The sequence below is a fragment of the Epinephelus fuscoguttatus genome, linkage group LG17 (genome assembly GCF_011397635.1).
Source record: "Epinephelus fuscoguttatus linkage group LG17, E.fuscoguttatus.final_Chr_v1".
Lineage (NCBI taxonomy): Eukaryota > Metazoa > Chordata > Actinopteri > Perciformes > Serranidae > Epinephelus > Epinephelus fuscoguttatus.
The window spans coordinates 13,781,553-13,801,645 of NC_064768.1; the positions used below are offsets into that span (position 1 = coordinate 13,781,553).

Here is a 20,093-nt window from a genome sequence, read left to right on the forward strand (position 1 = left end):
GGTCCCGCATTGTGATGGCCAGCACGGCATCTCTCTTGTTCATCCTCAACATAATCGGTAGGCAAACATTCCCAAGTGGTGTTGGTTCTCCTTCACCCACTCACAAGTAAGCCGAAACTCTCTCATCACAGCTAATTTCTTTTTGCAAAATGATAAGACAGTGCAGTATTGATATAATTAGTACTCATAAACACCTTGAAACAGGAAAGGTAAATACAAAACATTCCCTGTGCATGGATTCTTGGTGTTGAGGGTGGACTCCATGACATCTGCCTCAGACAAGCTGACCTCCGTGACGTCTGGCTCTGGTAGGAACAGTTCACAGATTATTTTTTGGCTTGCAGCCCTGTTTTTTCACAACATGTAGAGAAGAGCATGGCTTGAAAAATGTTTCATCAGCTGCAAAGACGTCATTTTTTTGCACCAGTGCATTGGAAACACTGCTGAATCTGCTGAAATATCAGCTACCTCTTGTCTGTGTTTCCTGATAATGTGAACCAGCAAATTCCTTTTACTCACTTGAATGCTGCAGTGTCTGCAAGTCACCCTGACTTGCTGATGGACACATAATCTTTGTGTTGATGACTGCTCTCCTGGCAATGGAGGTAATTCTGCTGGAGATAGAGGTAATAAAGCTGTAGAGGTGATAAAGCTGGGGAGGGAGGTGCTCCTGCTGAAGAAGGAACTGGAGGTGGTGCTGATGGAGATAGTGGTCGTGGTGCTGCTCAGGCTGTGTTTGGAGGCTGTTCAGTTGGCATGTTTTTACAAGTAGTTAAATGTTTAAGGAAAGCAGCCCCTCTGATCAATGTTGCTGTGCAGTAGCAGCAGTGGAGATGAGGGGTCGTTCTGCAGCTTTGACCACACTTGATGATGATGACAAAATATGAAATGTAGAAATAACACAATCATTTTCCTTGTATACAGTATTTATTTTTTATACAGTGCAGCAAAGCACCCTTGTGGAAGTTTGGGGATGAAGTGCCTTGCTAGAGAGAACAACATTAACATTGATCTGGGATTTTTTTAACCACAAGTTTACTGATCACTAGGTCCATTGTGGTTTAAAGTTTTATTTGGTTCAAGCAGTAACACACCTTATTCTACTAATCTGAGACACACAGTATTTAACTGAATAAAGAAACACAAGGATTTACACACAAACCTTCCTGTTAAACTGCAATCCGAACATGATTTGCAGCATGATTTTTTATCTCGTGTGTGGTTATATGTGCTTCAGGGTGATTAACAATCTGTACAGCACCTAACAGGTGGTGTTTGGACCCAATTGTGGCACACAGAAAACCAGGAACAGTTCGTAATGATGTTTACTGTGACAGCTCAGCAGGTACAGAGCGGGGCAAAGCACTCAGAGGACGCATGCACAATGGCAAGTGTGGCTTCATGGTGAAAATCTCTGAACAAAAGGAAACCACAGGTAAGCTGCCTGGAACACTCACACTGGGTGCTTCTCAAAGTCAAGGAAGGATCCTTATATGGCTTAATTTCAAGGATGCTACGTCATCAAATCCTGCCTAAGGACTGTTCCAATGTCAAGGATCCTTCAAATTCTACTGAGGACAGAGTCCCTCCCTCAGAGAAATTCCAAGGATGCATGTGTGTATCCTCAGAAGGTATAAAGTACCCAAAATCCTTTGTGCACAATTTGCTGGAAATGAAAGGCGGGGCCTCTTCCATGAAACCTGTGCCAGCGGAGCTCGGTAGGAATTCGATATGTCTTTTATTTGGATTAATGTCTCCAGGAGTTTTTATCAGACAATAAAAAAATACTGACAGAAACCTCATAATTTATGCGTATTTATTCCACTGTGTCACTGCCAAATAATCAGATTTTTAAAATATAATTGTTTAAGATGAAACAATACATTTTTAAAATCATTCATTTACAGCACCTAGCAGTGCACAAAGTACCACAAAAGTTTCATTTAGCCTACCTGTTTGTTTTTAAGTATGATCCAGAGATATATTCTCCCTAAAAGTCACGTGACTCTGAAAATACTGCTTACATTTGCTCAAATTGTACAACAACATTAGAGAGTCCCAAAATTATTACAGTAACCTGAAACCCCCTCAGTCTGCTGAGGGTTAGTGACACACATCTGAGGACACTTGTTAGCCTGTTCCAATGTGTGTTCACTGAATGCTAGGAAGGAGTGTTGCCTTGACTTTGCAAAAACACAAACTGTAGCGTAGTCGTCACATGGTAATGACAAGCAGCCACAGACAACCAGGAAGGAACGCAGGAGGGTTGCAGAAGGCCTCGTGGTCAGGGACAGAAGGCTCTTGGGTTTATCAGGAATCAGATGAAGCAGGTAGGTCTGAGGCAGACAGGGTTGACAAAGGGAAATCAGTTTGAAACAAAGTGCTTGAGAGTCTCGCTTGAGAGGCCAAGAACAATGCGGCAATGAGCAGAGGTGGGGGACTCGAGACACGTGACTTGACTCAAGTGGAGTTGGAAATTTGAGGACTTGAGACTTGCTTGACTGACAAGGATGAAAGACCCGACCTGACTTTGACTTGTCTCATGACTTGAGACTTGACTTTGACTTGAGACAGATATACTTGATCTTTTTTCATTTAATATTTGTATTTTTCTAGAAATTGAGAAGTTACATTTTGTTTTTAAAATATGATGACCAGTGCCGTAACGGAAACACGTTAGACTGCCACAGTGATTAATGACAGTTCCTGCCTGCTGTCCCAACATAAGTTCCCTATCCGTGAGTGTGTACGTCGCTTGCCATGTGCATCCGCATGCCATGAGAAAGTTTACCTTGTGACTTTTTTTGGCCTTCCGTTCATGCTCGGCTCATGTTTGGGGATTTTAACGTGTCATTATCTCATCTGCTCTCTCACAGAAAGTAACAAGTAACTAATACTACCCTGTAAAAATACTCTGTTCAAAGTCAAATTCCTGCATTTAAAATTTTACTCAAGTAAAAGTATGTAAGTATACTCAGGAAAAAGTATTTAAAGTATTACAAGTAAAAGTACTGTAAAAATGTCCCCTGTGACTGTTGTTGTCTTTATGACATCATTAGATGATTCGGACTCATGCTTTAATGTAAAAGCAGGATTTTACTGTTGTAGCTGGTTGAGGTGGAGCTCATCATGGACTATTGACTAATGAATATTTTCATTATGGGTTAATCTGTTGATTATTTTCTCCATTTACTGATTGATTATTTGGTTGGTAAAATTTTTGGAAATAGTGAGTGAAAGTGTCACACTTCCCCAGAGCCCAAAGTGACACCTTCACCATGTTCAAACCTCAACATAAAAATTATTAAAATTTTTTTTAAAAAAAGCATAAAAACCCCTCACATCTGTAAAGCTTGAACCATGAAATATTTTTGCATTAATAAACGACTTAGTAGATGATTACCGAAATAGTGGGAAATTTATTTTCTGTCAAATCAACAACTGACTAATAGTTCCAGCTGTACTTGCGCTTGTACATGTTTTGTCTGCAAAAATCTTAATTTGTTAAGTAACTAGTAACTAAAGCTGTCGGATAAATGTAGTGGAGTAGAGGTAGAAAGTGGCATGAGTAGAAAACAACTCAGATTTTACTGACAGAACCTGAGTAAATGTGTTTAGTTACATTCCAACAGTGGGTGCAGTTTATATTATCTTGTTGAGTTTCTAAGTATGACTTGACTTGTGACTTGCTTGACCTGATCAAGGACTTGGCTTGACTTGCTTGATTTTCACTACAGTTACTTGCTTACATAAGACTTGAAGGTTGTGACTTGAAACTTGCTTATGACTTGCACATGTGGCTCACTCCCACCTCCGGCAATGAGTGACTGAGAGGCTGGGGTACTGTAGAGTAATGAGGAACATGTGAACTGAGTTGGCCTAATGAGGTGGGCATGGTGAGTAGGCAGGAGCGGGGACAGTACAGACAGGTGATTGGTCAGCAGGTATGAGTGGCTGCGAGGCAGGATGAGCGGAGAAAGAAACCACCTGGACCCCATCTGCTCCTCTTCACCTGCCCGCGCTGGAACCTCTCGGCCAGCTTCTCCAGCCCAGCTCCCCTGCTTCACTCCCCAACCTCAGACTTTGCCTTCCAGTACTCCTGCACTCTTTTTATCACCAATAAATCACCTGCTCCCAGTCTGTGTGTTTTGTCTGCTGTTGGGTTCTTTGTCACGCAACAGTTCATCTTCTGGGCACTATGATTATCCACACTAAATTTCATGACAGTTCATCTAACAGTAGTCAAGATATTTCTGAGTGGTGACCAGCAGAGCAATATCTCATCTATTAAATCAATAAAATATCAGAAAGTAAAACTTAGTAGAGTCTCTCAGACAAGTGAGTGTTTAGTTTGTTCTGGTTTATTCCAGTAATGATTTGCAATGGTCACTTGCATGAAACCAGACTTCCCCAGTTAGGAGCTGGTATGAGGAACTTTGAAGGCTGATCATTCCTGTGGTGTCATGGGTAGCTCTGAGCTCAGAGTTAGGTAACTAAAATGCATGGTATCCTGGAAACTGTCTTTCAAACCAGCATCATTTTTAGTTTTGACCTGATTAAGCTGGAGAAAGTTGAAGAGAAAAAGAAAGATAAATATTTTGGGGGAATACTATTGAAGGCTTGTAAGAAACCCCAAACTAAGAAATGGCTTGATCATACTTTGAGAACTGGAAAATGGATCATTTACGCTTCATCCTTTTAGAGCAGACAGTGTAAATATTAGCAAAATTAACAAAAAATATTTTTATTTACTTCCCTTTTTGTGCTTTGTGTTTATATGGTGTTGACTTGGTTTATTTGTATAATGTTCAAACTCTCTTTAAGAGTAAATTAAAGGAAAATCACCAGAAAGGGATGTTAGACATTCAAAAGTTGTAAAGTAAAGAGAAGAAACATTTTTATTTGGCCTGTTTAATTATTTTATTAATTTGCTTTCAACCTAATTCTTATAATAGTTTCCCTAAAAGGCAGAAAGCTTCCTTTCCGGCGGAAACTTTTCCGGTGGCTTTTTATCATCCTAAGCCACAAGACAGCGTTGGGATGAAGAGGGGATGATTGCTGAGATGTCAATCTTTGTTGGAAGCCCTGCATGAGAATTCATTTCTTCCTCCCTGCCTTTTCTGCAGCCTTGGTGACCTTTCCAGCTACAGAATCACTCTTTTGGACGTCCTTAATGACTCCAACAGCCACGGTCTGCTTCATGTCACGCACAGCAAAGCGGCCTGAGAGAAGGGAGATGGACAAAAAAAGAAAGAAAAGACATAAACAGAGCACTCAGTGAGAGGCTCAAAAGGTGACATTAACATAACTGATAAAATAAATGAAACAAAAAAAAAAGCTGAAAGAACATTTTTCCTGACAGAACCTGAATTAAAAATCAGTCATGATGAATAAAGGTTATTAAGATTCTGGATGCTGCGTCTCTAACAAAGGAGGCAAATTTCAAACTACTTTTACCATGGCCACGTTAACAAACACAAATTAAGGAATCATTAAAACACACACACACACATACAGTATATATATATATATATATATATATATATATGTATTTTCCCCTTTGAAAGCTTTATGTCAACTAAACTAAGAGCTAAAAAGAAAGAGATGAAAGCAGTCAGTCAGTGTCAGTGTCAGTGCAGGAAGTGATCAGTCCATATAGAGTGCTGCAGGAATGAGTCCTAAAACCGGGAATGCGACTGTAGTTTAGTTCATTTATAGCCTAACATTAGCTGTTTACTTCTGGCGATTGCGTTTACTCATGAAAATCATAAAAGTGGTCCTCATTTCATAAATGTTTGTTTGCCACAGAGCTTACTTTCTGTAGTAATCCAAAAATCCCATAGGCTTTTTGATGAGGAAACCGGGACAACGCTAACTTCTGCATCAGTCTACAAAAAAACATTATCAATGGCGAACTACACTGTGTGAATTGGAAACAGAGGAATGTGACTACATTAAAGGGTTAGATGAACCTGCAGGGGCAAGAGATATTGTTATGTTGGGTGTGATCCATAAAAAAATGAAGAAAAGTGATTTTTTTGCCCGATATGTACTAAACCGTCTTTACAAATTACCTTGTTTTCCAGACCTCCTAACACTACCAACGTTACATGGTGATGAAAGCATACGAGTCCTGTAGACTATAACCATTTTGTCAGCAGTTGGATCCATGACTGAAACAACTGCTGTCTTGTTTTTGGCTGGGTAAGTAAATGTGCTTAAGTATAACTGTATTCTATATTTCAACTCTGAACATGGATGCACCACTGTCAGGCTAATGTACTAGGTACTGTTAGCTCACTTTAGCTTCTATTTTCTACTCAATGGGTCAACTGTTCCCAGAGGTCTGGTGAAATGGAAACTCAGAGAAGTTGTCACAGCACATTGTGATTCATCCAGCTTTAGGCTAGCTAGCTTTGTTCCTCCACACTGAAGGTTTTTGATCCTCATCTGCTGCCGTTTCTTTTTTTTTTCACTTTCCCCCTTTTCATCCTCCTATTTTGGGGACTTAAAGTGGCCTTTGTTTTTCCCCCATTTGACCAACTGGAACAGCACAAGTGTTGGTAGTCCTTTGCCTTCAGTTTCCTACCCTCCATCTGTACAGCGCACCAATGTATGACATCATGTGCAAGAAAGCTTCATCGGTTGAAGAGTAAAAGTCAGTTCAGGTGTCATATAATGTACATTCACCGAAAGCAGATGAAATGTGAGTTGCGGTCTCAACCCATAATCTAAACCACAAAATGAAGTGTAACCTACAAATGCAGCACATAAAGCAGGAAAAGCCTTTTACTCACCCAGTGGAGCATAATCAGAGAACTTCTCAACAACCATGGGCTTCTGTGGACACATTTTGACAATGCAGGCGTCTCCAGATTTGACAGACTTGGGGTTATCCTCAAGCTTCTTGCCTGAACGACGGTCGATCTTCTCAATGAGCTCAATGAACTTGCAGGCAATGTGAGCGGTGTGGCAGTCCAGCACAGGGGCATAGCCAGCACTGATCTGACCGGGGTGGTTCAGGACGATGACCTGAAATAATAATGTTTAAGTAAATTTAGAAATGGTGGCCAGAGTTCTCCACCCAGCACTCACCTCAGGCCTGAGATGAACACTATTGCAGTTCCTGCTATTAGCCAGCAGAGGTCCACAGAAGTTCACCTCAGCTGGATCACTCATGGACTTTATAGAGTCACTATAAAATTACATTTTGGACTGTTTGTGCCACATTAATAAATGTAATTCTTTTTGGAGATTAGTTTTGAAGCAAGACATTTACAATGACATTATTTACTTATTTTCAGTTTGTGAGCAAAAGGGACCTTCATTAGTTCTAGGTGTAAAAGTAACAGCTCTAAAATCTTGTTGATCTTTGGCATTTTTTGTTCAGGCTATTAGGTGAATTCAGTGCTACTGTAGGCAAGAATGACAAACAATGTGAGGCTTATTTTAAGTCTTCCACAGTTTTTTGTTATTAGCTTGAACACATCTGTCCATTCAGAAATTACATTTTCAAAACAGTTCACACACAGGCCTACATTCAAAGTTGCTGGCCAAAATGACACATTTTGTTTGTAATGCTCTAACACTAATGAAACATATATTATTTTCTTTTAATTCTTTTTATTTTAATCCTTACACAGTGGACAGCACAATACAAAACCCCTCTATTGATATAAACCAATTCATTTCAATTTGTGCTGTTTATCTGTGCCATGTGTTGACACTTGACATAGTTATAGTATGTGTCAAAAAAGGCAAGCAAGCGTGTCACAGCATAAATTGTATTCTTTTCTCCAAAGATTGTTTAACTTAAGTCAACAAAGCCTGCTGCAACTTACACTTTTTTGAGATACCCTGTAAAATTTAAAAAAATAAAATAAAAATTCTTCATTCACTTTAATCTTCCACAGTAAGCACCTAGACCAGACAAAGCCAGACATTGATCATGGAACAGCTTTTGTACTGTGTTCTTTTGGGCTTGACTGCAACAGCCATAGACTCGGTTTTGACCTTGAATTGTCTACATACTTAAGTACTTTTTATCAGCTGTAAAAAAAAAAAAAAAAAAAAAAAAAAAAAAAAAAGGTTTTGTTTCGTTTAAGACAGTTAATCCAATGGAGTCTGGGGTCTTTCTCATAGATCTGTGTTAAAGGAACAGTGTGTAAGATTTAGGGGGATTTAGAGGCATATAGTGGTGAGGATTGCAGATAGCAACAAGCTGAAATTTCTCTGGGTTAGAATTCCTTCAGTGTTCACTGTGTAGGACGTTTTTACTGGGAGCCAAATTATTCATAGAGGTCTCCTCCTCTCTAAAACAAATGGACCTGGTGATTAAAAGTGGTAAAAAAGAGGGAAACAAACTAAATAAAGCAGTTTAGCATTACAAATCAGTGTTTCTCCATCGCTGTTCAGCTCTTTGCAAACAGGCTACTAGCCCAGCACCTGCTGTGTGCTTAGCTTTTTTTCCCCTGATAACTTAAGGTGTGTTCACCTTATTTTTAGATGTCCTTTTTACAGGAGTCAAATTACCCACAGAACAAAATGGGGCCAGTGATTAAACCAGTAAAATACACAAAATAAATCAGTTTCACGTTAAAAAAAAACAATGTTTTTCTGATGCTGTTGTCACGGAGGGGCTGCTAACTACAGTTGCAGACACGAAAAACATGAATGAACTATCTAGAGCCAGTGTTTGGTTTGTTCGGTCTGAGTTATTGTAGAAACATGGTGGTGCAACATGGCGGACTCTGTGGACAAGGAGGACCCACTCCCTCTGTAGCTTCAAACAGCTCATTATTAAGTAACCAAAACAGAATGATTCCTATTTTCAGATGATCATACACTAAAGAAAATATACTAAGAATATTTCGTTTTTGTCAATATATCTCTCTTAATCCTGCACACTGAAACTTTAACTGCTTAAAAACAGGGTGGGAAAAATGTGTGAAACCAATGAAAAGTGTTGATGCATTTACAAGACTTCTGTTGCACCAATCAGGTTATAATGATTGTAAAGTGGATCCCAGTTCCCAGTGTCTCAGCAATCAAGAAAAACTATTAAAAAAAAACACAAACAAGAAAAGATTCCTGCATCTCTAGGCTTAGTACATATTTATCTTCAAAAGAAAAATTGTGAAGAGACTGTCACATCTCACAAAATCCTAAGCCCATCCCTTATATACATTTATTCCATTTTAAATTTTATGTCCCCTTCTTCCAATTGGTTAGACTCACCTGGGCATTGAAACTTTCACATCTCTTTGGTGGGTCGTTCTTGCTGTCACCGGCCACGTTTCCACGGCGGATCTCCTTGACGGATACATTCTTGACGTTGAAGCCCACGTTGTCACCAGGGACAGCTTCAGGCAGAGACTCGTGGTGCATCTCCACAGACTTCACCTCAGTGGTCAGGTTGCATGGAGCAAAGGTGACGAGCGTACCGGGCTTCAGGACACCAGTCTCAACACGGCCGACGGGAACAGTTCCAATACCTGAGAGAGTGGGAAGAAACAAGTTTCTAGTACACTTTTCAGGACGCTTTCAGTTTCAGTGCGCCCCGGGAGAAGATCTGATGGAGTGTGACCTGCAATTGTAGGCTTGTGGGAGCTGTAGAGTAAAGGCTGCAGAAATGCCTAAAGGAGTCCTTCACCCACAAAATGACCATTTGTCTATCAATTTGTCATGTCGTATTACCTTGAATTCTTAAAGAAAACTTTTTTTCTCAAATGCCTCCAAAGAAAACAGCAAACATGTTGATTTATTGGGGACCGCATTTAACAACAGCAAAACTATATTTATATTATCCAAGCATGAACTAAAAGTGAAACTTAACTATGTTCTCCTCAAAGCCAGACTCTGATACTAGGATTTTTTAGCTTAAATGCATATGTTTGGGAAGTACTAAGCATAGGACAGGATAAATGAGACCTGATTATACTGCGCGAGTTGTGAGAGTTTGTAAACGGTTGTTTTGATAGTTCTGCTGTTGTTAAACGTGGTCCCAAATCAATCAATATAGCAACTTTTTTTTCCATGGAAGCACACGAGAGAACCAAAGTTTTCTTCACAAATTCCAGGTAATACGGCCTGGTCATTTTGTGGGTGAAGAATTCCTTTCAGATTACAGCCCTTACGGAGGAAGACGGAATAAGGAGGGAACAAAATATGACACTGCTTACCACCAATCTTGTAGACATCCTGCAGGGGCAGACGCAAGGGCTTGTCAGTGGGGCGGCAGGGGGGCAGGATGGCATCAAGAGCTTCTAACAGGGTCTTACCACTGGCATTGCCCTCCTTACGTTCAATGCTCCAACCCTTGTACCAGGGCATCTGAAGAGACAGAAAATTGAGCAGTCAGTACTGTGTTGTACTTGACTCAGGGCATCTACAGACAGATTTAAAATGAGAGATCAGCCCATGTTCTTAATCATCAGTTTAAAACAAGTTAAAAAAATTTCCTCACATTGTCACTGGGCTCCAGCATGTTGTCTCCATGCCATCCAGAGATGGGCACAAATGGAACAGCTTTGGGGTTGTAGCCAATCTTCTTGATGTAGGTGCTCACTTCCTTCTTGATCTCTTCAAAACGGGCCTCGCTGTAAGAGGGCTCAGTGGAGTCCATCTTGTTGACTGCAGTGATGAGCTGCTTCACACCCAGAGTGAAGGCCAGCAGGGCGTGCTCACGGGTCTGTCCGTTCTTGGAGATACCAGCCTCGAACTCACCAACACCGGCAGCAGTGATCAACACAGCACAGTCAGCCTGAATAGTGAGGAATTTTTTGTCATTTGTTAAATTTTTTTACATCTGTCTGTTTTGTAGAAAGGTGGAGTCTGAAATTCTGAAGAAAGAATGTTGATATTTAAACTGAACTCCCAAACAAGTACACCCCTCCCATCAGTGCTCCTTCAGAAGCTCTGGTAATATATCCAATTTCATATTTTAATATCGTGGCAGGAGTCCAGACTACCTTTTACGATGGTTGCACGGGTTTGCCTACCTATTTAACGTAGGTGCACCAACACATAATTTTAAGTGCACCTACAATTTTCAACTAAGTTTTTGAGTTTTCTGACTGAGTTTTCTGTTTGTGTTCCTTGTTTCATGTCATTCATTTATTTATTTATATTTCTCTCCTCATGTGTCGTGTCTGGTTTTACTTCCTGTCTTTGTGTGTTTTTCTGCCTGCTTTCTATCACACCTGTCTTCATCAGTCATGTTATTCATTCCCCGTTCCAAGAGTCTTCACACATATTCTGTATTAGTCTTATTTGCTCCACCCTTGTGTTCCCCACCACACCCTTGTTGTAAATTAACCCCCATTTCCCTCCTTTTGCCTGTGTCCAATTAATCCAGCTGTGTCTCTTTCTTGTGATTGTATATATATATATATATATGTTTGTGTTTCCCTTTGTTCCTTGTCAGTTCGTCTGTGTTCCTTCCCCTGTTATGGTGTCGATCCCTGCTCCATTTCCTGCCAGGGGCCTGTATCACGAAGCAGGATTAATGTCTTAGCGAGGTAACTTCAGGGTTAACCCAGGGTTTTCGGTCTCACGAAGCTGGTTCAGTTCTTATCGGGGTAGATCACCATGGTAACTTACTCTGAACAGCTATCCTGCTCCGGAGCAGGGTAAGTTCAGGGTTGAATCTGATCCTATAAAACGCACCACCCACTGGCCAATCAGCTGTTCGGAAAAAAATGACTCTGCTGACAGAAATGCAGCCCAGTCATGACGGGAAGTTTAACTGATTTGATTGATTTTGATTTGAAATTTTATTTTGAACATTAAAAAAGAAAAGAAAGCAACAACAACAGACAATGAAAAGACTGTTCAAAAAGGAGTGGAAAGAAGTCGAAATTTCCACCCACCCCTTCATAAGAAAGAAACTGATAATTTGCGGACACTTAATAGCACCATTAATTAGTGCCAAGATATTTTTGTCATGTCTATCATGTCTACACTTCATGGTGTTTGAGGGATTTTCCTTTTTGTTTTTTAAAGAGGGAGACTAGGTATATTTTTGCGCAGCTGTTAATTTCTAACACAGCTCAATATCAGGATGATTTTATTCAGACTATCAATTTGGTGTTGATTTAATTGTGGCGTCAACTTTAAGCTTTATTGTAGCATATGTAACGTTATGACAAAGAAGACCAATTTATCAGACGCAATGATGTTAGACGATGATTGTAATACACGCAGTTCATCTGCGCAGCATTGATTTAATGGGATTCAAGCAAGCCCGGACTGGCCCACGGGAGAACCGGGGAGTTCCCCGGTGGCCTGGCCCGCAAGTGGCCTGCTCTGGCCTGCCTGTCTTTTTCTTTCTTTCTTTTTTTAAGGCGCGCTCTGCAGCGCAGGCTGCGCAGCGCAGGTGGCCGTGCCGGCTGGCAGAGAGCCCGCCCGCTGTCAGAAATGATAGGTGCTTGTCAGCATTTGTCACAACGATTGGTCAAAAAGGTTTTTTAGATTCAAGACGTGATTAGTTTGTTTCGCTTTCCGCCCGCGCCCGCCCCCAAATCAGCGCGCCTGTAAACTGCAAGCAGCTTGGTTGTGGAGAGTCAGGTGGAGCAGAGGGTGTGTACGTGTGCCTGTGTGTGCAGACTGTGCAGTAGGAGCTCTGCAGCTCAGCAGCGCCGTTACGATGGACCGCAAAAAGAGGAAAGGTGGAGCTGAACGGGAGAGATTTTTTTTTTTTTTTAAAAAAAAAGGGCCATTGAGGAGGAGGCAGCCAAATGTCATAAACTTACAGATATGTTCAGAGCCCCCCCAGCCCCCAGCAGCAGTGTGACGTCGTCAAATGACGATGCTGCAACAAGTAAGTTAACATAGAAAAGTAAGAAAACTGGTTATTCTCAACATGAGGATGGGGACCGACCCGAGGCCAGACAAATGATTGATGATGAGCTACAAGAGCCAAATTAACCCGTAAGGGGTCTATTTTGTACAGAGTCAGGCCTATAATTGAATGCTGCATGATGTCAAACTGGGTCTGGGGGCCCCTACGTCCGTGTGCACGTGCACGTGTGTGAGCATGTAATGTGTGGATTGGGTGGCCTGGGTGGATGTATGACTCCCGGCCTGAGTTTTTGTCCCAGTCCGGCCCTGGATTCAAGGGTGTGATCAGTGTCAGATGTACAGGTACAGGTACTGTAGCTACTTGAACCAGTGATGAATAATTTAACCTACACATCATTTTATTTGCTACCTTGTTTTGTCTTGATTTTTCCCTCTCTCTTCCTCTATTTCTTCTTTCCTTACCCGTTTTTTTTTCTTCTCTGTTATGTGATTTCATTGATATTTTGACAGGGGAATTTCTTTGATAAGCTTTTAGTGGCGTCTAACCTCTCTGGCACTTTTCTTTTTTTAATCTTACTGTCTGTTTTTAACATTATGTGCAAATAAACTAATCTAAACTAAAACTAAACATTATTCATCCCGTTATGCGTTGCCACGCATCATAGGCGTTTCTAGCCCATTTTTGGGGGTGCTGAAGCACCCCTAAATTGAATCCCAGCACCCCCAAAATTTGAGAGATTTTTTATTTTTTTTTTTTTCTTACTGTATGTCCTTTTTAACAAGCTAGAAAAGTGTCAAAACCATACAGTACTTGGTTGAAACGTAATATTTTAACAACAAAAATACAAAAATACAGCAGCAGGTGGTCAGTACCACTGTCCTCTGTTTGAATTGGAATGAGAGAAGCTAGCTGTTGTGTCATGTGCATCTGTTAATATTAACCCTATGGGCCTGAACGACGCATAGTGTGTCCAAATTCACACCTATTCTTCTCTATAGTTTTTCTCCGCGACCGTGCGTCATGGCGAGAAGCCACACACATCACGTCAAACAGCAGAACACGACCACTTGTCGGTAGTGCAATGTTTTCACAGCAAAAAAAAAAAAGATAAAGTTACACTAAAATTATGTATAAGAAAGCTTTCATACAGCTTTGCACACACATTACTCTTGGATGGATTACTCGCAAATGCATTGTGCTGTCATCCCATCACGCTATAAATCCAGATCAGTTGTCTTCAAAATAAAAACCTGACAGATCTTGTTATCAGTCACTTCATATAGTGAGGAATATCGTATCTTACCACGTCTTAGGCTTGCGTGTGTTTCTCCCTGTCTATCCACAGTTGTAGTCCAGCTTTCAAGATGCAAATATCTCCATATTGTCCAGTTGACACTCCATCAAACTTTGTATGACAAGACCAGCCACTTCACTTTTGCGCACCCAGACAACTGAGGCCTAATTATGCATGCTGACAGGGCCGTAGTCACCATATACATTTAGGGGGACACAATGTAAATATTGCATGTTTCTTTCAGATAAAACAGATTTTTGACTTGTGAATGAGTCAATGGAATTTCTTGCAATAATGAAAAAATACTGGCAATTATTTTCCGCCTGGCACAAACCACATGTTTTGGACAACTGTGAAGTGACAGAATGTCCCACCATCATGGTTCTTATATTGCCAGATTCCAGAGAGTCTCCCCTCTTCATATATGGCAGAATATGTCGACTTCCAAATTGCTATGCTGAGATACATGTAAAAATGTAAGAATTTAGTCATATGGATTTGTTTTTTTCATTGATATAAAGAATTAATATAAAATACAGGCACATATAAGGACATGAAATGGTGGCAAATCTTGATAGCCCAGATTGTCCTGAAAAAACAACAACCAAGGTATAGCATGTGTATGTAGCCTTTATAATGACTGTGATATGAGCTTAAAAGTAAAGGCAGTAAAAATACCCCAAAAACGCCTAGGGCCCATTGTGTGTGTGTGTGTGTGTGTGTGTGTGTGTACGTACAGACAGACTCATCATGGATATAAGATTGTTTTTTCACAAAAAAAAAGAACCAGGTTCAGATAAGAGTGTAAGATCAAATGGTCTGTCTATCTAGAATGATGTTGTAAGTTGGATCAATGTATCAGTTTATATATCTTATTAGATATAAAACGCATTGTTTGGTAATTTGCCTTTTTTGCCTCAAAAAGTGTTGTGCTTTTCTTTCACAAATGTGGGAATGAAATTGCGTTAAAATATACAAAACAGTGAAATTTATCTTGCCTGGCCGGGCAGCTCTCTGGGTGCTCAGCACTCCTAAACCTCTGATCCTAGAATCGCCCCTGCCACGCGTGTTTCCTCCTCCTGCAGCTGCCACGGTGTTGGCCTCTTCTGTAATGTTGCTTTTCTCCTCCTCATATTTTAGTAGAATTAATCTCTGATCCTCACGAGAAATACTTTTTTTCCCCTCACATACGGCGCTCTGTGAGGACGCTCTGTGAGGACGCTCTGTGAGGACGCTCTGTGAGGACGCTCAGTGACGCTGTGCTTCTCTCATGATTGGTGATTGGTCCGCTGCGTGCACGTTCACGGCTCTTGATAAAGCAACCCTGGGTTGAGTTACCGAGTTGATATCCAGCGTCGTGATACCGATTATCCTGATTGCCATTGTTAGGGTTAGTCAACCCAGGATAGGTCTGGGTAACCCAGGAAAGGTTGATCTCGCTTTGTGATGCAGGCCCCTGGTCTACTGTGTTCTGTTTTGGATTTCTTCCCTGAGTTTATCCCTGTGTTCATTGTGTTTTGGTTCTTCTTTCTTTTGAACTTTCATTCACCTGTCTGTTTTGGATGTCTTTAATCCACCTGCCTACTGCTTTGCATGTGGGTCCCTTTCTGAGCTGACAGATGACATCAGTAGGCTTTATGGCTTTATTAACAGCTATAGAAACTGTTCAACTGCTAGCTAGCTAACTGATAGCTAATCAGCCAATCACGTGGCAGCAACTCAAGTATTTAGGCATGTAGACATGGTCAAGATGATCTGCTGAAATTCAAACTGAGCATCAGAATGGGGGAAGAAAGGTGATTTAAGTGACTTTGAATGTGGCATGGTTGTTGGTGCCAGACGGGCTGGTCTGAGTATTTCAGAAACTGTTGATCGACTGGGATTTCCACACACTACCATCTCTAGGGTTTACAGACGACTGTCCAAAAAAGAGAAAATATCAGGTGAGTTCTCTGGGTGAAAATGCCTTGTTGATGCCAGAGGTAAGAGGAGACACATTATTTATGGATCCACAACATAACTTAACCTCAACTATCAAAATGTAACTTTTGGATATTTTCAAAGGAGACAGCGGAGGGGGAAATGAATAAAACATTAGGGATAGGTCTTAAAGTTGATTTTACATGCTCTAACCAGCTGAGTGTCTGACAGGTTTATTTTGACTTAAATTCAGAAAATATAATAAAGTGATTTGGTATATTTCCAAAATGTTGGCTGTATGGAAATATATGCATATACAGTCACTGCATTCTCTGTACCATAACCCTGACAAGAGCTTCAGCTAAAAACTTATTTACAACTTGTTGTTTAATATACAAACATGAAAGTGAGGAGTCAATAAAGAGCAGGTTAAAAGATGTGCCTTTACCTGAGAGGTACCAGTGATCATGTTCTTGATGAAGTCCCTGTGTCCAGGGGCATCAATGATGGTCACGTAGAACTTACAGGTCTCAAACTTCCAAAGAGCGATGTCAATAGTGATACCACGCTCACGCTCGGCCTTCAGTTTGTCCAGCACCCAGGCATACTTGAAGGAGCCCTTGCCCATCTGTTGTGGTTAATAGAACACAATTGGAGTAGGAAAAGGGCGAGAGTAAAAGACAGGTGAATAAGTGATTCAAGTTTAAACAAAGACATTGTTAGAATAAAAACAATGGCCTTCTTAGATTTTTTTTTTTAATTCATATAATTTGCTTGAAGTGTGTTACCGCTCTACTTAACTGCAATGTGCTTAAGCATTTTTTCTGTGGTTTAATGTAGCAAGATTGCCTTTTGTGTCATTTGAAATGTACTTATTTAAGTATTTATTATAATATTAAACTATCCTACAGGTAGCTTTAACACCTATTGTAATACCTTAATTTTTTTGTCATCTTAATTGTAGGTAACTAGAATAACTTCCTTGTGAATCTTCTATCAACAATACTTATTAAAGAAAGAATTAGGTAATATGCTTATGCTGATATTTTGAGAAAACAATCATTTTCTATGTATTGATTTCATACTTTTATTCAAGCTAGCCTTACTGAGCAGGGTTGCCAACTTGCACAAGTCTGGTGTGTGAAACATGCTTTCCCCTTCAATCTCATGCTCTCAAGCTGTCCAGGCGTTGCCTGGCCTGTGCATTCGGCCCCAAAGATGGCAGTGTTGTAATTTTGTGGGGCGAAGTCAGGTGATGTAAAGCCCTTTTTGGTAGATTACCAAGAAAACCTCCTAAAACTATGAAGACTACACTGAGTAATACTTTTAGAATGTGTTATGATTCTCTGCTATATTTCTATGAGAAAAATATGTTACTGTGTAATACACTTTGGACCTTCAAACACATAGAGAGCCCTGACCTCACTCTGATGACAAGTTCAGGTACAATGAGACAGATGATAAGGTAAAATGGGAAAGACATGCTTGTTTGTTTTTTTAATGGTTGAATCCATTTGTCTGTTCAGTTGTTGATACATTATATCATTAATCATTTTTAATATGTTTGACAAAAATACTAAACATATCTGTAATAAAACAGGGTGGCCCACAATAGCATAATCCAGGATTTTATGGCACCTGGTAGCCTAAATACACGCTGTTTCACTTGAGAAAAATGTCCCATTTTAATTTCTTGTTTTTGTCCCATTTTTCGAAAGATATTTTACATGCTTGTGTTAACATTGTAGCACAATACACATATTTTATTTAACTTTTGCTATGTTTTACATTAAAGCGACTGTAATATATCACAAAAGAATTTCTGATTCTGCTTCTGTTAAAAATACTTTGATTGTAAGTCAAACACTTAATAAAATGTTACATCCTGCAGCCACTTTTGACATTATACAATTGATTCTGTATTGTAAAAAATTCTTTAATTATAAATCAAACAGTCAATGAAATGTAACATCCTGCAACCATTTTTGACATTATACAATTGTTGTTATAGCTGCAGTACTCAGTACTTTTATACTGTTTGGTAGTTTAATCTATAATAATACATCATCATATATTAATTGATTTATATTTTGTATTAAACTGAAACATCAAAGTAGTAACTAAATCTGTCAATTACATGTAGTGGAATAATACACAAGTACATTATTATCCCCTGAATGTAGTGGAGTAAAAGTATTAAGTGGCATATAATGGAAATAGTCAAGTAAAGTACCTCAGAATGGTACAGCACAGTACAGTAGGCCCACTAGAGTATATTCCACTGCTGTTTACATAAATACATTTAATTCTTTTCCAACTCTCAGTCAGTAGCCTACGCATTAATTATGCCAGTTGTGAAGTATTCTGTTTCTCTTCAGTTACTAACAAATACTAATATTTTTAACATCATGATTTATAATGAATCTGGAACGTAAAAAACAGTTTTGAGGTACACATTTCAGTTATTAAGATGTGTAGGCTATGTTTGCATTTTAAAAATTAATTATCATTTAAAAAAGTGCTTGTTTATAAAAAAACAAACAAACAAACAAACATAAATAAATAAATAAATAATCCTGGGAGGATTAGCCCGGACGCCCTACAGAGGTCCGGGTAATCTGTGATTAAGATGGCAACCCCATAGTACACATATTTCAACAGCAGATGGCAGTTGTAACTTGGTAAAATTAGGGAGCAGTTACATCCGCCACACCTGTTTCCCACACGTGTCATATTTTGTGCCTCCATAGCCTCATGGTGTTTTACTTGGTGGGAATATTGTTAATAACTTAAATACATGTATCTGATGTCTCCTTCAAAACCTACCTCAGCGGCTTCCTTCTCGAACTTCTCGATGGTTCTCTTGTCGATTCCTCCGCACTTGTAGATCAGGTGGCCGGTAGACGTGGACTTGCCGGAGTCGACATGGCCAATGACCACGATGTTGATGTGGGTCCTTTTCTTTCCCATTTCGATGTACTGGTTACAAACAACATGTGGTAAAGTTATGTCGACTTTAAAATGGCATAAATCAGGTTTAAGTCCGTATAGAATGTGAGGGAAGTGGAGCCGAGTTCCTAGTTAGACTCCAACGGTTATTCCAGATGGAGCTGATAATGGCTAACAGTAGCTAGCCTCAAGCACGTGCTAATGTTAATAGAATCCAATAAAGCAAATGAGACAACCTTATCAAGTAATTTTATACTTTACATAAAAGTGTCAATACAAATAAAATTCCTGTATTCAAAATTTTACTACTACTACTACTACAGCTATTAAAATATTAAGTAGTACTCATTGTACAGAATGGCCCTTGTCATTGTTACATGATAGTATTTGAGGTGGAACAACTACTTTCAACTACTTTCTATGCTTTTGGGTAGTTTAATCTGTAACACTACTATATTTTATGAACAGAAAATAGTTTTTGTGTAACATCTTAATCTTTAAAGTAATTAGTCGCTGTCAAATGAAACCATTAGAAACCAAACCAAGAGAAGTTAGTTCACCCTTTTAGAAAATATTTTAACCTCTTAACGGTGTAAGTCAAATCTTTTGATCACCATCCCCTTTAAGTCTTATTTTAGGTGTCTGATAGCTTGTCGTGGTATATGAGGAGTTTTGATTTCTTTTACAAACCATCAGTGTTTAATTGAACTAATCTGTTCATGTATCAAATTTAAAGTTTCCAACTCACCTGGTGGACAAACTGAACAGAGGTGGTGGATGCCTGTCTTCTCCTGCGTGATCTACTGTATCTGCACCTTCAGCTTAACGCTATTTCTGTAAAAGCTGATGTGAAGACAACACCTACCGCTAACCTGCTCCTCCTCCTGAATATCTGTCCCATGAATAATCATACAGTTGCTTGTGTGCCACCATGCACATACTTGGCCAACTAGTTTTGCAGGTCTGCTCTTGTACGCTATGTCTTATAAAACACACCTTAAAAGCTTGCCGGCCTCATCTCTTCGTACTTCAAGTGTTTCTCTAACCTACAAAAAGGCCTCAGACTGTTAAATATTCAGTGTGTTCTGGCCTTAGTGATCAAATTGTCCTGCTGTGTCTATGTTTGAG

At 39.7% G+C, this 20,093-nt stretch overlaps 1 protein-coding gene across 1 annotated transcript; it reads right to left on the reverse strand.

Moving 5' to 3' along the window:
• Positions 1–4,895: 4,895 nt before the first annotated feature.
• On the reverse strand, positions 4,896–19,850 carry LOC125905120 (elongation factor 1-alpha-like). The gene is made up of 8 exons (XM_049602993.1): positions 19,714–19,850; positions 18,843–18,995; positions 16,465–16,644; positions 10,466–10,762; positions 10,182–10,332; positions 9,238–9,494; positions 6,798–7,032; positions 4,896–5,222 (listed from the first exon to the last, which is right to left on the reverse strand). Exons 2-8 carry the CDS (start codon positions 18,984–18,986, stop codon positions 5,098–5,100), a joined length of 1,389 nt encoding a protein of 462 aa, XP_049458950.1. The 5' UTR covers positions 18,987–18,995; positions 19,714–19,850; the 3' UTR covers positions 4,896–5,097.
• Positions 19,851–20,093: the final 243 nt, after the last annotated feature.